We start from the raw sequence: 17904 nt of genomic DNA, 5'->3' as shown, positions 1-17904 counted from the left end.
ACATATTCCTAGAAAAATTCCAAAACTCAATCAGGAAGAATCTAAAAATCTCAATAGACCAGTGACTTGGGAAGAAATTGAAACAGTCATCAAAAAGCTTCCAGCAAACAAAAGCCCAGGGCCAGATGGCTCACAGGAGAGTTTTACTAAACATTCAAGAAAGAACTAAAACCTATCCTCCTCAGACTATTCCAAAAAATTCAAGAGAGAAAGGAACACTTCCAAACTCCTTCTATGAAGCCAGCATCACCCTAATACCAAAACCAGATAAAGACAACTCAATGAAAGAGAATTACAGGCCAATATCCCTCATGAACATAGATGCCAAAATCCTCAACAAAATTCTAGCAAATCGGCTCCAGCAGAACATCACAAAGATCAAACACCATGACCAAGTAGGATTTATTCCAGGAATGCAAGGATGGTACAATATCCACAAATCAATAAACGTAATACATCACATAAACAAATTGAAAGATAAAAATCATATAGTCATATCAATTGATGCAGAAAAGGCATTTGATAAAATCCAACACTCTTTCCTGATAAAAACTCTCAACAAGGTGGGAGTACAAGGATCATACTTCAACATAATAAAAGCTATATATGATAAATCCACAGCCAACATTATACCCAATGGGCAAAAACTAAAACCATTCCCTCTAAGAACAGGAACAAGACAGGGATGCCCACTCTCGCCACTCCTGTTTGACATAGTACAATGGAAGTACTAGCCATTGTATTAGACAAGAAGAGGAATTAAAAAGCATCAAAATTGGAAAAGAAGAAGCAAAGTTATCCTTATTTGCAGATGACATGATATTGTACATAAAAAAACCAATAGACTCCATTAAAAAACTAATTGACTTAATAAATGAATTTGGCAATGTAGCAGGATACAAAATTAATGCCAAGAAATCTATGGCATTTCTATACACCAACAGTGACCTTACAGAAACAGAGACTAAAAAAGCAATTCCATTTACCATCGCACCAAAAAAATTAAGATACCTAGGAATAAACTTAACTAAGGAAGTAAAGGACCTATATGCGGAAAACTACACGACACTGAAAAAAGAGATAGAGGAAGATGTAAAGAGATGGAAGAACATACCATGTTCATGGATTGGTAGAATCAACATCATCAAAATGTCCATACTTCCTAAAGCAATCTATAGGTTCAATGTACTCCCCATTAAAATACCAACAGCATATTTCACTGACCTAGAAAGAACTTTCCGAAAGTTCATTTGGAACAATAAAAGACCCCGAATAGCCACAGCAATCCTGAGAAAGAAGAGTAAAGTAGGAGGGATCTCAATACCAGATTTCAAGCTGTATTACAAAGCCACTGTTCTCAAAACAGCCTGGTACTGGCACAAGAACAGACATATGGATCAATGGAATAGAATCAAGAACACAGATATCAACCAAAATCACTATGTTCAATTAATATTTGACAAAGGAGGCACGAATATACAATGGAGTCAAGACAGTCTCTTCAATAAATTGTGTTGGGAAAATTGGACAGATACATGCAAAAGAATGAAACTAGATCACCAACTTACACTATTCACAAAAATAAACTCAAAATAATTACAGGATTTAAACGTAAGACGGGTAACCATAAAAATACTAGAGGCATCCACAGGCAGCAAAATTTCAGACATATGCCAAAAGAACTTCTTCACTGATACTGCCCCTAGGGCAATGGAAGCTAAAAAGAAAATAAACAAATGGGACTACATAAAAATAAAAAGCTTTTGCACAGAAAAAGAAACCATCAACAAAACAACAAGAATGTCCACTGTATGGGAGAACATATTTGCAAATGTTATCACTGATAAAGGTTTAATCTCCAACATCTACAGACAGCTTATACAACTAAATAAAAGGAAAAATGAATGATCCAATTAAAAAATGGGCAATGGACCTAAATAGAATATTTTCAAAAGAAGACAGAAGGAAGGCCAAGAGACATATGAAAACATGCTCAAAGTCACTAATTATCCGAGAGATGCAAATCAAAACAACAATGCGGTACCATCTCACACCTGTCAGAATGGCCAACATCAACAAGTCAACAAATCAACAAATGACAAGTGTTGACGAGGTTGCGGAGAAAAAGGAACCCTTGTGCACTGCTGGTGGGAATGCAGACTGGTGCAACTACTGTGGAGAACAGTATGGAGTTTCCTCAAAAAACTGAAAATGGAACTCCCATTTGACCCAGTAATCCCACTCCTAGGATTATATCCCAAGAAACTAGAAACACCAATCAGAAAGGATATATGCACCCCTATGTTCATAGCAGCACAATCTACAATAGCTAGGATTTGGAAACAGCCTAGGTTCTCATCAGCAGATATTGGATAAAAAAAACTATGGTATATCTACACAATGGAATACTATGCTACCTTAAAAAAGAAGGAATTCTCATCATTTGCAGCAACCTGGATGGAATTGGAGAACATCATGCTGAGTGAAATAAGCCAGTGAATGAAAGAGAAACACCACATGACCTCACTCATTTATGGATAATAAAGAACATTATAAAATGATGAACCAAAAGATAGATATAGAGACAGTAAAGCAACAAGCAGACTGTCAAATTATAGCGGGGAGGGTAGGGAGATCTGGGGGAGATAAGAGATCAACCGAAGGACTTGTATACATGCATATAAGTACAACCAATGGACACAAAACTCTGGGGAGGGAGGGTATGTATGGGGGGGGGCAATGGTAAAATATGTACACAGATAATAATTTATTTAAAAAAAATTAATATGGTTCCCAGTAATCATTTCAGGAGGATAAAATAGTTCTGGGAAAACAGATTAAGAATGTGATCCTCTGTATTAAGCTTGATAGGTTTAAGGACACTAAAAGGAAGTTCAGAAACATTTAACTTAATAAGGACTGTAGTTGTGGCTACTGGTACATAGAGCTGCTTTTTACCAGTAGGTAAAAAGCTTATTGTTTTTGAGAGTTTACTGACAAAGAAACCATGAGTCTAGGCTAAAACACATGTGAATATTCAAGACTTTTAAAAATGATCCTTGGGGGTCCTGGCCAGGTGGGTTAGTTACATACACCAAAAGGTTTTGGGTTCGTTCCCAGTCAGGGCATATACCTGGTTCGATCCCCTTTGGGACGCATATAGGAAGCAACTTCTCCCTTCCTCTCTCTCTAAAATCAATAAACAAATCCTCAGGTGGAAAAATAAAAAGATCCTTGGGTACTGTATGCATGGGGGTTGATTGTCTTAGTATTACCTCTATTTTTGCTTGTTTGAAAAATTACATAATACAAAGGTTGTTTCTTTAAAAATCCTCCCTTTAAAATAATAATGATCTAAAAAAATAATGATCAATTTTCTATAAGCGGGAAGCAGGCTGAAAACATCTTAACTCCAAGGACATTTTCTCTATTGTCAACTTCACATGTGACCAGGAAAGAAAATAGAGATGAAAAGACCTCTTAGAAGGTTGAACCAAGGTCCACAGAAAACAGCTAACTGGAAAGCCCCTCACAGGGAGAATAAAGCAAATATGGATGCAGGTTTTATGGAGTTTTGAGTTTATACAATGGTGAGGGAGGCTAAGGGGAAAAAAAAGAAGAAAATATATATATATATATATATATATATATATAAATACAAAATGTCCACAGAAACTTTAATGACACTCTGTATAATAACTTATGACTCCTTGGAGGGGCCCCTATAAGTGAGAGGTCCTGAAGTTTAAAATTCATTAGTTTCACTCAATCTGTCTCTGGAATTAGGATCCCATATGCCCACCTGGGTTTCAGAATTGCTACCAGTCAGTGTTGGCTATATCTTCTATTTGTCTCCTATTCTTCTACTTCTGAAGGAGAGTGTATGCTCTAATAATCCTGTTCTGGTAAACCAGTTCTATAATATTGAGTGTGTGAAGAGCAGATAACTTGTCTTTCTAGTTCCTAAGTCTCTGGGTCAAGCACAACTTCCAAATTTGATACAGAAACGATCATGTATCATCTAGATATCCTGAATTTTGAGTCTAGTTCATTGATTGATTGGAACTTTTAGGTTGTCTCCTTGAGAAGGAAAGAGTGTATTTTATGACAGAGATTGAATAATATATTTGATGATCAAAAGCACATGTGTCAAACACAAGGCCCGCGGGCCAAATCCGTCCCGCCAGGCCTTGCAATGTGGCCCGCACCACGCTGTCATCACTGCACTCCGCTGCGTTTCCATCACAATGACAGTTTATGACTGTTCAGTAAACCATTCGGCCCGCGATTTAGGCTGGATTTTAGATTTTGGCCCCTTCTCTGATTGAGTTCGACACCCCTAATCAAAAGGGAAAGTTGTGTTGATCATTAATGCTATATCACTGAATTAGCCTTACCAATCCTTGTTGGTCATGTATCATGAGAAAGAAATAAACTTTTGTTTTTAAGCCATGGATATAGGATTAGGAGATGGAAGCTGTTTCCTCCTTAGCTACCTAGCATATGAAGTTTGCTGAGTCTTTTGATACACAAATTTTGGTTGTTTTAATAGCTTAATTTAAAAATAACATCTAACACTGTCAGTCAATATTAATCCATAATCTTACCCATGTCTAACAATCATCATTTCATATGTCTGAATCATTTTTTCTATGAAAAATTTCACAGGTTGAAGATTTTGTGCTTTGCAGATTTCATGAGCACATTCCAAAAATTCCTAAAATAAAAGAAAAATGGAATGCATTTCTATAAAATAGTATTACACTATAAATCATGTCATACTTATAAATGTAGACCTTTTATTTACAAATAAGAAAACTATCCTATATATGCAAATTATAGCGTAATATGCAAATTGACCCTAATGGCAGAATGACCACTCAACCAGTCACAATGAGGCATACTGACTACCCTCGGTCCCTTTCCCCAGTCAGCAGGCTCCGATCTCCCGATGGCAAATGGGGAACCGGGGTGGGTGGCAGCAGGGGGCATGGTCAGCTTCCACAGCAGAGGAAGACAGCCCACAGGCCAGGCCTAGGGACCATAACCAAGCATGAATTTAGTGCGCTCGGCCTCTCGTCTTATATTGATAAATTATTTCCTAAAGCTTTATCTTTTTAATTGAAAGGAGGAACAAAATTAAAATACTTTAAAATTATCAGTATTTCCCATTAGAAGTTATTAAAAATAATAGAGGCCTGGTGCACAAAAATTCATGCAATTTGGGGAGGAGGGTCCCTCAGCCTAGCCTGGACCTTCTTGCAGTCCAGGACCCCTTGGGGGATGTCCACCTGCTGGCTTAGGCCTGCTCCCCGGGATATTGGGCCTAAGCTGGAGGTCAGATATCCCTAAGACAGCCTAGGAGCCCTTGAGGGATGTCCACCTGCCAGTTTAGGGAGTGGGCCTAAGCTGCAGTTAGACATCCTTAGCTCGCAGCCGTCAGCCCGGCTTGTGGCTGAGCAGAGACCCCCTTGCAGAAGGGAACTGACCATCAGGGGCAGCTCCTATGTGGAGTGTCTGCCCCCTGGTGGTCAGTGTGCATCATAGTGACCAATTGTTGCCAGTCATTCTGCCAGTAGGGTCAATTTGCATATTACCCTTTTATTATATAGGATAGCACTAGGCATATGCTACATGATACAATTCCTTTTAATAGTGTTTTCCAGAATTTTACTTTTGGATGGGCCCGTGGTCAGCAAACTGTGGCTTGTGAGCCATATGCAGCTCTTTGGCCCCTTGAGTGTGCTCTTCCACAAAATACCACAGCCTGAGCGAGTCTATTTTGAAGAAGTGGCATTAGAAGAAATTTAAGTTTTAAAAATCTGGCTCTCAAAAGAAATTTCAATCGTTATACTGTTGATATTTGGCTCTGTTGACCAATGAGTTTGCCGATCACTGGGATAGGATATAGAAGAACATGCCAAGAAATCCTTTGTACTGTACTATCTAGAAATAAACAGAGAAGCTAAAAAATATCCATAAATATTTGAAGATACAGGAACACTTTGAATACAAATAAGTCTAAAAGAATTAAATTTAAGAAAGGAATGAGCCTTTCTTAGGTGAATACATCTCAACAACTAATTTTGCCCCTGGGAGCATTTTTTAAGTGTGAACATAGATGTTTGTGGATTGGATCTGCCAGAGGCATAGGGACTTTGCTGAAGTAAGGAGAAACCAACAGAGATTTTAATGGTCATGTGTGACAGATTTTAATCTGGAAGAGCTTCAAGTGCAAAGCTTTTTCTCTGCTTTTACTGAATAAGACACATACAGAGAGAAATTTCCTTAGTCTTGGGATGTATATCCCAAAATTCTGCTATATGGAGGGCCCTATAATACAGGACAATTCTCACTCTTAAAAACATTTGAAACCAGAGATAAACTGAAGCTTAACAACTCTGCAACAAAACTCTGACTTAGACTCTGGCTGGTGTTGCTCAGTGGTTGGAGCATTGGTCTACACAAGGGAACTTTGAAAGACAAAAAGCAATTTCCATGAAGCATTATAAAACATTTCCACTTGTTCTATCTTCTTCTATAATAGCAACAAAAAAAATAAAATGCAATATAAAAAAACACAACTTTATACTTTTGCAAGATTCAGGCTGCTTCAATCATATGTACCATCATCACAAATACAATAAAAGCATCATCATGTCAGCTTCTAAGTCTATACTTAAATTATTCCTTTATTTTAGTAAGATTTCAAGTGGGCATTATATGCCTATTTATCTCAAAGAGTGTAAAAATTTCCAACATTCCTCCTATGAGCTTAGGCTCACAATGACTAGAAGTTATTTGATTTTATCATATACAACCTAATCCCTCCAGCTTCAGTAGCTTAAGTCTAAGAATGATATGATGTGTGTGTATAACTCATTGTGAACAATCCTACTTAACTACCATTTATTTATTAAGGCATACAATAATAGCAGTTAATTCAGTTCCAGGTTAAATAATACTGCATTTCCTGAATTTGGTGAAAGACTAAGGATTATAGACTGCAAAACTATTCTTTAAACTCATTTACATGCTTTACATGTTTAGAATGTGCCTTCACTACAGAGTACTGTCATGCAAAACACCTACTTGCTGTTTTCTATTGAACAGACCACTGCTTTCCCTTTCTTAGCATGAGAATGTTTACTCAATTTAATGTCTTAATTTTACATAATATATAATCATAAATGGTAATTACACTGTCTCAAAATTTAATCTGTCCATTTGTTTGTAATAAAAAGCATATCAGAAATCTGTTAGTTTAGGTAACGAAACACTCCTAAGCATCCAGTTTTACTACTGAAGTCCTAGTAGTATTTTTCAAACTGGAATCTATGGATCCATGAGTTTATTTTCTGTATTCACAGGAATGCAAGAACTCTCCAAGAGAATGGTAAGATTTTTTATTTTTAAAAATCATATTAGCATATCTTGAATTATCTTTATAATTATATATGAGTTATAATACAAAAATATACATGGTCTTTGACACCTCCCCTCTACCTGGCACAGAGCTTCTACAACCCTTGGAATTTCTTGAGTCTTGTTATTCACAAGGAGCCCTTTTCAATCACACCTGAGTTTACTTAGGTTAAGGATACTAAATAGCCTCAGTATGCAACTAGTCACCAGAAAGACTCATTGATTAGAGGGCTATACTTTCATCTTTACCTATCAACCTTTGAGGAAGGAGATGGAGAAGGCTGAAAAGTGAGCTCTACAAAAACTCTGAATGAGATCCAGGGAGCTTCTGGTTTGGTGAACACACCAAGTTGCAAGGCATGGAAGCTCCACTGCTACCACTTTCCCATACCTTGCTTTGAGATGTATCATTTATAAAAACCAGTAAATATAAATAAATTGTGCTTATGAGTTTTGTGAGCTATTCTGGCAAATTATCAAACCTGGGAGGCGGGGGGGGGGGGAGGTCAGGGAAACCCCTGAAGTACAGTGGCCTGGAACTTGAGACTGCTATTAGAAGTGAGGGATAGTTTTATAGAACCAAGCTCCAGTCTGGAATTTGACACTAATTCCAGGTAGTTAGTGTCAGAACTGAATTGTTGAACACCCAGCTGGTGTCCAGAGAATCAGAAAATTGGTTGTTGGTTGTGAAAAATACACTAGAATCACCATAATCTGACACTACCATAGGACATATATTAGTATTTGAGTTTGAAGATTAAAAACAAAAGAAGGCAAAAAGTAAATAACGCTCTAAGTCAAGTGATAACTTAATGATATAAAAGCTCAAACAAACAACAAAAAAAGATTTCATAGTAATATCAATAGAGAGAAGGGGTGAAAAGAGTTGAATCATCATATGGCATAAAGTAGTTTAGGATTAAAGTAGAATTCAAATCAATCTTCACTGTGTAATTTACCATAGAAACTACCATAATGTAACAATTTAGTTTTAGCCATAAATTATCCATCTCATTAAATTGAGACTGCTTTGTTTATAATTAATTTTGTTTTACTTTATATTATGTTACAGCTATAAATAGCACAAAGATACCCTATATAATAAAACCTTAATATGCAAATCGACTGAACGGCGGAACAACCAGTCACTATGCTATGCACTGACTATCAGGGGGCAGATGCTAAACACAGGAGCTGCCCATTGGTGGTCAGTGTGCTCCCACAAGGGGAGTGCCACTCAGCCAGAAGCTGGGCTCATGGCTGGAGAGCACAACAGTGGTGGCAGGAGCCTCCACTATAGGCGGGCAGGCAGGCAGTAAGGAGTGAGGGGTCCCAGACTGTGAGAGGGCTCAGGCCAGGCTGAGGGATCCTCCCAGTGCGTGAAATTTCGTACACCGGGCCTCTAGTATCTGTGTGTGTGTGTGTGTGTGTGTGTGTGTGTGTGTGTGTGCCTCCTATAATGTCTATAATTTAAATAGAATTGGAAATATGCATAGTTTGTTTCCTTTTTTTAAAAAAGAGCAAGCATATTATTTAAATTTGAGAAACAAATCCTTGTTAACATAAGATGTTTTACCACTTTCAGCTTAGCATATTTTTACCAGCTGAAGTCTACAACAATATTATATTGTAGTATACATAGTAGTATTAGAAATCACAAGATAGAAAATAAAACTTATTCTCTTACAATAATCATTATCTTTGACTTGAACCTTGTTAACCCTAGTATCATATAACAGAAGGTACTAGTAAAATTTACTCATTTTCATATTAAGGTCACAAAAATAGGGGTTTATCCTCCAAACAGAATGATTTCACCCATTTAATAAAAGCTTTTAAACTATTAAGTCATCAGTTAAATTTGTTTGCAGAGTAAGTTATTCTAAAAGGTTTACTTACATGATAGTCAGCTTCGGGAAGTTTAATGCCAGGAAATAAGTCACTAGTAATTCCATTAAATAAGGGTATATCATGTGATAAAAACTTTGGTTCATTTACATCTTTAATTGATCGAAGAAGCTAAAAGCATCCAAAAAGTGCAATATTAAGTTAATTGCCAGTATTTGCCCTTCCCTCCACCATGCCCAAAGTCAAAGTCTATTTTATATTGTTCCGTGGAATCCCCATACTGAACAGCCATCACTATGCTTATTGACTCAAAATGACTCCTTGCATTTACATAAAGTATAATGAATAACTTAACCCCTAAACTATAATTTCAACCTCTTATAAAAAGGCTCAAAGAAAGAACTCTCTTTTTTGCCTATTTATAATTCCTCATCAACCATACTTAAAAAAAATTATCTTTTACTCCGGCTTTCTTTTACATGTATGAATTTAACACTTACAAGTATATCTTCGTTTTCATTTGGAAATTTTAGTTTTAGGTTTCCAGCAGCCACTAAAACGGCTTTCACTGCTCGCATTCCATAGTCATAATGAAACTGCGATGAAAGCTGCTCTGAGCAAAGCCTATAGGTCATTACTATCTTCACAGACAGAGGTTTTGCATTCAAAAATCCATAGGAGTAGAGGGAGATTTCTGCTATGAGGGCATAGTTTGGAACCATCATAGCCACTGTTCTAAAAAGAACCTGAAGTATATAATAAATGAAATATATTATTTACATAAAGGAAACTTATGTTTAATACTAAGCATAAGAACCCAAAGATAACGTGTTGATACCCAAGTTTATTCCCCCAATGCAGCACCTTTTCATTAACTTTGTAATTTTTCACTAGCACTTCAATAGTTTTGTGCCCTTTAATTTTTTTTAGGTACCTAAAAGAGTTTTTGGAGGTTTACCATGCAGAAAATAGAAAAGAGAAATTACAAAAATGCGTGAGAAAATATACCTTTTGAGTGGGTTATGATGTTACTTTTGATGAACAAATTTACATTCTTAAAAAATATTACCTTAAGATTATCTGGCAATTCAGAACGTCCTGCATAGCCAGGATTCATGGTAATAGCTACAAAACAGTTGGGATTGAGTTTAAGTTCTGTCCCTTCAAAAACAAACACTTCCAGCTTCTGTTGAATGGCCCTCTGAATGCAAAGGATCTGTTGAGCTACCACTGACAACACTTCCAACTCAATTCGATTAAATTCATCAAAGCACGCCCAAGCACCAGAAGAAGCCAATCCTTTAAAAAACTAAAGACCAGAAAAAAGGGAGATAAAATTTCTTAGGAAAAGGCATCACTTGTTAAAAACAAATATTTAACCTTTTAAGTCAAAACTGAAAATTAAGGTTAATAAAAGCCCAAGGATATAAACCCAATGTTCAAGTAATGCTTAAACTACATTCAAATAATGTTTAACCGTATTTTCCGGCGTATAAGACGACCCCCTAATTTTACAGTTAAAACATAGGTTTAGCCGGACCGGTTTGGCTCAATGGATAGAGCGTCGGCTTGGGGACTGAAGGGTCCCGGGTTCGATTCTGGTCAAGGGCATGTACCTTGGTTGTGGGCATATCCCCAGTAGGGGGTGTGCAAGAGACACCTGATCGATGACTCTCTCTCATCGATGTTTCTAACTCTCTATCTCTCTCCCTTCCTCTCTGTACAAAATCAATAAAATATATTAAAAAAAAAAAAAAAAAACAGGTTTAGGCCTATATTCGCTGTATAAGACTACCTCCCATTTCAAAAAAAAAAAAGACTTACTTTGCCGTCAAGATCTCCAGGTAATTTCTGTGCAATTTTGGTCTTTGCCCCCGATTTTCGGTTGACTTTTTTTCGTTTCAAAAGTCATCTTATACGCCGGAAAATACGGGTAAGTTTGCTTCAGTTTATTCAGTTAAACCTAGCTGTAAGTTGGTATCATTTAAAAGGTAACTTTACCTTTCCCATTGCTATATAATCTAACCCATCTGAACAGTTGAACACCACACACTGTACAGCAAGAGCTTTAGCCAAGTCCTTGGTGGTCTCTGTTTTTCCTGTGCCTGCTGGCCCTTCTGGAGCACCTCCAAGATTTAAATAGAAGGCACCTATCTGAAAAGAAACATTTATGTGAAAAGAAAGCCATGCTTAATTGAAAACAACAACAGAGATAATCACTTCCAAAATGGATTTAGTTTTAGTTGTAACTTCAGAGAGGCAGTAATAAAATTATATTTTTCAGTTAATTTTTAGCACACAATTTTCTAGCTATACAAAAAATAAGCAGTTTATGGAGTTCATATAAGTGAAAATGTATCAAAATCTCCTTATCCTTTAATACTTTACATGTACAATATTTCATTTGCCTTTAAAAACAAAGAAGCTTTGAGGTGTTACAATTTGGTCAGAAAGGTTTAACTAGAAGTGGCTGTGGAGATGATTATAGAGTCCCATAATGACAATCTGTTGGCTAGCCTCAAAGAGAGTACATATCTGAAAGAGGGTGTTATGAATGAAAGCCCATCAGTTGGAAGAGAAACATATGACCTATTATATAATTTGATCTATGATTCACCCTGGCTATTGATCCTGATACTCTTTGTATGTTCTCTATTCCCATAACACTATTCTATATTTCTCTTACTAGTAATATTGCTTTCTGCCTTGCCTTACAATTAATTATATAGATTTTTTTTCTTTCACTTAGTCTTTAAGTTCAATAACTACAATATCAGCAGTACCTGAATGCTTTCTGGGTTTCCATAATAACTGGAAACAGTGGCTGAACATTTTTAGAAGCACATAGATTACAGTCAACTCTCTAACTATGAAGTTTGTTTCACAAAAACCAATACGAGAATTTGTAAAACTCAACTCCTTTTAGGAGAAATAAAGTTAAGGAACACATGGTTGTACATATGGGGAGGCAGGAGCTTTATGGGAACTCTCGTACTTTCTACTTAATTTTGTTGAGAACTTAAAACTGCTCTATTAAAAGACTATTTTAAAAATAAATAAACCTATAAAATAATATTTTTACATTTACTAAAATAAAACAATAGACAACTAAATAAAGGCAATATCAATGATATTTTATCTATCTTAAGTTTATGTTAAATGCTACACTGTTAATATCCATTCATTTGATTGCTAGAAACCTCTCCCTTTACAATTTCAAGAAAATGCTTAAAGTATATTTCTTTATTATGGACTAGTGTACTGATGCATGGATTCATGCACATCGAAAGGAAATAAGAAATATTTTAATATCGCTATTCACTATATTTCTGTAATAGAAGTGTCAAGCAAATTCACGATCAACAATGACAGATCAAAATACAAGTGTGCAATTGGCTCCAGCGAGAGCTTTATATATATTGCGCATGCACAAGTCAACTTAGCCTTTTATATTATAAAGAATAAGCTTGCTCTAATTAGACCTGATTTATGATTTCGCTAAACTTTTTCCAACCCAGTGGAGCACCCCAACTTCTCTTTCAGGTAAGTGTGAACAACACAGCAATAAATATCAACATGAAGCAGATTATTATTGTAGATCAGTCAGGGAGAACAAAGGGTAAAATATTCAACTGTAGCAGTGTTTGAGAAAACCTGAAGTCATTTTCAAGGTCCACCATTTCAGTCAGGTCAAATTTCTAAACTTTCCAAGTCTCCGTTTTCCAGCTAATGAAAAGAAAACAGAATTCTACTCTGTCTCCCATGTACCTACTCCAGGACTTCTGTGAAGATCAAATGAGATAAAACACAGGAAAACATTTCACAAACATTTGGTTGAACTGTGAAATGTTTGTTCCTGGCTATAAAGCACGTCATATTCCTGGACTGAAGAAACTTTAAGGAGGCTAGTTGCTAGGGAGAGAAAGCCAGGGGTTGCCACATGACGTCATTACCGAGCACCCACAGTGACCATTTTCAGGCTGGGCTGAGCTATGGGCCACATTTTGCACAAGAGGGCTTTAGCAGCATTGGCTGTGATTTAGTGGGATGTTGCTCTGGGGTAGTGGCAGGGCCTGTGTCCCACTTGGGAGAATTGAGTGTTGGTTTGTTGGTTTGCTGTTTAATTTTAAATGGCCCGTGCATGTCATGGAAGCTTCTGTGCTTCATAGCTACCAGTCAGATGGACACTTAGCCTTTTATATCTATACTAGAGGCCCGGTGCACGAAATTCATGCATGGGGCAAGTGTCCCTCAGCCCAGCCTGTACCCTCTCCAATCTGGGACCACTCAAGGGATGTCCAACTGTCTGTTTAGGCCCGGTCCCGGTGGAGACCCTGGTATCTGGAATTTATTTACCTTCTACAATTGAAACTTTGTAGTCTGGAGTGAAGTCAAGCCTTCTGCTTGCCCTGTGGCTGCCATCATTTCTGTTTGTATTTGTATTCTTTTTTTTTTTTTAAATATATTTTATTGATTTTTAACAGAGAGAAAGGGAGAGAGATAGAGAGCTAGAAATGTCGATGAGAGAGAAACATCGACCAGCTGCCTCCTGCATACCCCCCACCAGGGATGTGCCCCCAACCAACGTACATGCCCTCGACCGGAATCGAACCCGGGACCTTTCAGTCTGCAGACCAACACTCCACCCCTGAGCCAAACCGGCTTCGGCTGTATTTGTATTCTTGAGTGGAGGCCTAGGCTGGCTAGGGCAGATGGAAAGCTTGGCTTCTTCCATTGCCTGGGAAACCCAAGCCTCCTTCCTGCTCTCTGTGGCTGTAGCCATCTTGGTTGGGGTTAATTTGCATACTCACTCTGACTGGCTGGTGGATGTGGCTGGTGGACATGTCTGGTGGGTATAGCGAAGGTATGGTCAATTTGCATATTACTCTTTTATTAGATAAGATTCAAATTTATCTGGGAGTCTGTATTTTATCTGGCAACCCTAATCCTAATGTTTCTATTTTAATAGTCATGGCTCTATCTTTCATACCTTCCTACCAAACATAGACCACAGGGCCAACTCCCTACGTTTCAGGTCTCTCCCTCCTATTCAACAGAACTAACTTGGAGTTCTAAGGTCCAACTTTACTTTCCTCATCTTCCTGTCATCTCTCCCAGAACTCCACTGCAAAAACTGATACTGTTTTCTAAAGCTTTGATTTTTCTCTTTAAAATCTTCCATATTTTCCTTTTTCTAATTATCCCCAAAGGAAATGACTCATGATTTTCAAATGTTAGAATTCAAACATGCTTGAATTCTACAAAAGCACCCAGAATCAAATATTCATTATGATAATTTCACATAAAAGAAATATGGAATTAGAAAGGAATAGCTGTATTCAACTATCACCAAATAGAGAATAAAATGAGGATAGCCATATTAAATTTGGACAAAAAAAATATGTCACCAAAAAGTAAACTTTAATGTGTGAATTAAAATAATTTAAATGCATACCAATGTTCTGTAACATCTGTCAGTTAGAGGAGTAATGACAAGTCGAGGTGAGTTGCCAAGATATTCATAAGCATATTTAACATTGCAATTAATGATGCGAACTCGAGCATTCTCATATTCCCAATAATATCGAAGCTGAGCAAGCCACTGGAAATCTGTATCTTGTGAGACACCTAAAATGAATAAAGTAAAACAAGATACATGATCCTAAAATAGAAATAATTTGAAAAATAGGTATTTTATCATCTTTTATAATACCAAATATTAAAATAATTCATGTTTTCCAATATGCAGAAAATATCATATAAGATAAATTATGTAGTATACATGTAGTATAAGTCTTTGTTGCTAGAAGTTATTGATATTTTATCTTTAACATTAAAGAAAAAAGTCACATACCCACATCAATCATGTCCATGACCACATCTCTAGCATGGACATCAATAGTAACCAAAGCACCCAGAGTAGTCCTGGTCTGCTTTGATAGTTTTCCTCTAACCAGCCCTACAATATCATTTAGTTGATTCTGAAGTTCCTTATAGTACTTCTTTAATCCCTGCAAAATAAAAAAGCAATTAAACTAATAATGTCATAGAGCACCTAAAATATGTGTCTTATATATTTACTCTTATACAAAACAATTCTGACTTCATAATATACCTCAATGAAGAAATGTATTATAGAAGAGAGTGATTTTAGTCTAAGCCTAGTATAAAATATAATAACAAGTTCTCAAATTTATACTAATAAAAGCCTATGTGGCCTCGTGCATGACGTTGCCACAAGATGGCTGCCACAAGATGGCCACATGCACAGTGAAGGCAGGCCTGGCTGCCACTCCATGTGTTGAGGCCTAGGTGTCCCACGATTCCATGAGGCATGGAGGAGGCCAGTCCCAGTGTCTTCACACCTGGCATGAAGGAGGTGGGTTGTGGCAAGGGAGGGCAGTTGGCGTGATCAGGCCAGCAGGGGAGAAGTTAGGCATCAATCAGGCTGGCAGGGGAGCAGTTAGGGGGCAATCAGGCTAGCAGGGGAGTAGTTAGGGGCAACCAGGCAGGCAGGTTAGGAGCCAGTGGTCCCACATTGTGAGAGGGATGTCCGATTGCCAGTTTAGGCCCAAACCTAAACCGGCTGGGATCAGCCTAAACAGGCAGTTGAACATCCCCCAAAGGATGCCACATTGGAGAAGGTGAAGACTGGGCTGAGGGACATCACCTCCCATGCACGAATTTTGTACACCAGGCTACTAATAAATATATAATTTTAATGCTACATGTAGAAATTCAGGGGAAGATTTGCTTTAAAAATAACAGATAAAGGGGACAATGGTAAGATATATACACATATAATACCTTAATAAAAAGTTAAAAAAAATAAAAAAAATAACAGATAAGCTAACTAAGAAACATAGCATAGAGAAAAGAATGTTACTTAAAATCAAATAATGATTTACCTTTGTCCCATCACTTATAACTTCCTGTGTCTCAGAAGTCCAGAACATTTGAGAAACACAAAGTACAACTTGTCCAGGCCACTCTCGAACCCAGTCTCTTCTTGCAGAGTCTGGATATGCCTGAATAATAAGAAAGCATTTCTAACTTTAAAAGATTTCTAAAGGGGGGGGAAAAAAAGCTAAATGTCTAACAAACAGAGAAGCAAAATATTTGGTACATTGTAGGCTAGAATATCACATAGTAATGAAAAATATTAGGTGACTATTTATAATACTTAAACATTTTTTATAAATTATTATATTTTTAAAATATGTATATAATGTTTATCTTCTTTTGCTGTGGAGAGTTGTCAAGTTTTGTGCATAGAATACATATTACTTCTGTTAGAATATATATTACTTCTATTACAGAAATTAAACTGTAAAAAAATAAATCAGCCTAGCCAGCATTGGTTGAGCATTTTCCCATGAACCAAGAGATTACTGGTTCAATTCCCAATCAGGCCACATGCCCAGGTTGTGGATTCAATTCCCAGTGGGGACCATGCAGAAGGCAGATGATCAATGTTTCTCTCTCATCAATGTTTCTATTTCTCTTTCTCTAAGATCAATAAAAACATCTTTAAAAATAAATAAATAGCCCTAATCGGTTTGGCTCAGTGGACAGAGCGTCAGCCTGTGGACTCAGGGGTCCCAGGTTCAATTCCAATCAAGGGCATATACCTTGCTTTCTGCCACATCCCCAGTAGGGGGTGTGTAGGAGGCAGGTGATTAATGTTTCTCTCTCATCGATGTTTCTAACTCTCTATCCCTCTCCCTTCCTCTCTGTAAAAAAAAATCAATCAATTAAATAAATAAATAAATAAATCAGTCTAATAAATTATGTAAAAGAAGACTTATACAACTTAGTGGATAATTGGCCTAGTAGTTAGAGCCCTTGTATTATTAATCCATAGCAATTCTAAAAATTTAATGACCAGAGTATATCATTTGAATAATCATATATAGGGTGGGGCAAAAGTAAGTTCACAGTTGTTCCTATGGAAAATAATATAATTACTAAATAATAATAATCTCTGTGCTTCACATGCTCACAATTGAAAAACCTACTTTTGCTTTACCCTGCCTGTATTTTGTTCAATTATATTGAACAATCTGGGCTTTTGACTTCAAAGTATACTTTCATGTCTTTCTAACATTTTTATGTATTTAAAGAGATTTTATGGTTGAAAAAAGAACTTAATTAAAAAGTAAATTATAGCCAAAACCGGTTTGGCTCAGTGGTAGAGTGTCGGTCTGCGGACTGAAGGGTCCCGGGTTCGATTCCGGTCAAGGGCATGTACACTGGTTGCGAGCACATCCCCGGTAGGGGGTGTGCAGGAGGCAGCTGGTCGATGTTTCTCTCATCGACGTTTCTAGTTCTCTAGCTCTCTCCCTTCCTCTCTGTAAAAAAAAAATCAATAAAACATATTTTTTTAAAAAAAGAAGTAAATTATAATAGCAGATCCAAATGATAAATTGAAAAATCAACAACAGCTACAAAACAAAGATTGAAGTTGATGCTAATAGAAACTATATATTTAATACATCATCATTTTTAATGTAACACCATTTTCAACATGCCTTAGATATAAACCTAAGGATATATATATTGTATATACATATACATATACATATATATATATATATATATATATATATACACACACACAATTAAAATACC

At 36.7% G+C, this 17904-nt stretch overlaps 1 protein-coding gene across 1 annotated transcript in view; it reads right to left on the bottom strand.

Annotated features, from left to right (window-relative positions):
* Positions 1 to 17904, bottom strand: part of DNAH12 (dynein axonemal heavy chain 12) — a 203643-nt gene that overhangs the window by 111186 nt on the left and 74553 nt on the right. Inside the window, exons 24-31 of the mRNA XM_036430765.2 lie at positions 16182 to 16301; positions 15128 to 15284; positions 14729 to 14901; positions 11275 to 11427; positions 10343 to 10582; positions 9774 to 10019; positions 9325 to 9444; positions 4608 to 4717 (exon numbers count right to left, since the gene is read on the bottom strand). Coding sequence (XP_036286658.1) covers positions 4608 to 4717; positions 9325 to 9444; positions 9774 to 10019; positions 10343 to 10582; positions 11275 to 11427; positions 14729 to 14901; positions 15128 to 15284; positions 16182 to 16301 — 1319 coding nt within the window. The remainder of the gene's footprint in view (positions 1 to 4607; positions 4718 to 9324; positions 9445 to 9773; positions 10020 to 10342; positions 10583 to 11274; positions 11428 to 14728; positions 14902 to 15127; positions 15285 to 16181; positions 16302 to 17904) is intronic.

Source organism: Pipistrellus kuhlii, unplaced genomic scaffold (assembly GCF_014108245.1).
Source record: "Pipistrellus kuhlii isolate mPipKuh1 unplaced genomic scaffold, mPipKuh1.p scaffold_m20_p_11, whole genome shotgun sequence".
Taxonomy (NCBI): Eukaryota; Metazoa; Chordata; class Mammalia; order Chiroptera; family Vespertilionidae; genus Pipistrellus; species Pipistrellus kuhlii.
This window is presented reverse-complemented; position numbering and strand designations above follow the sequence as displayed.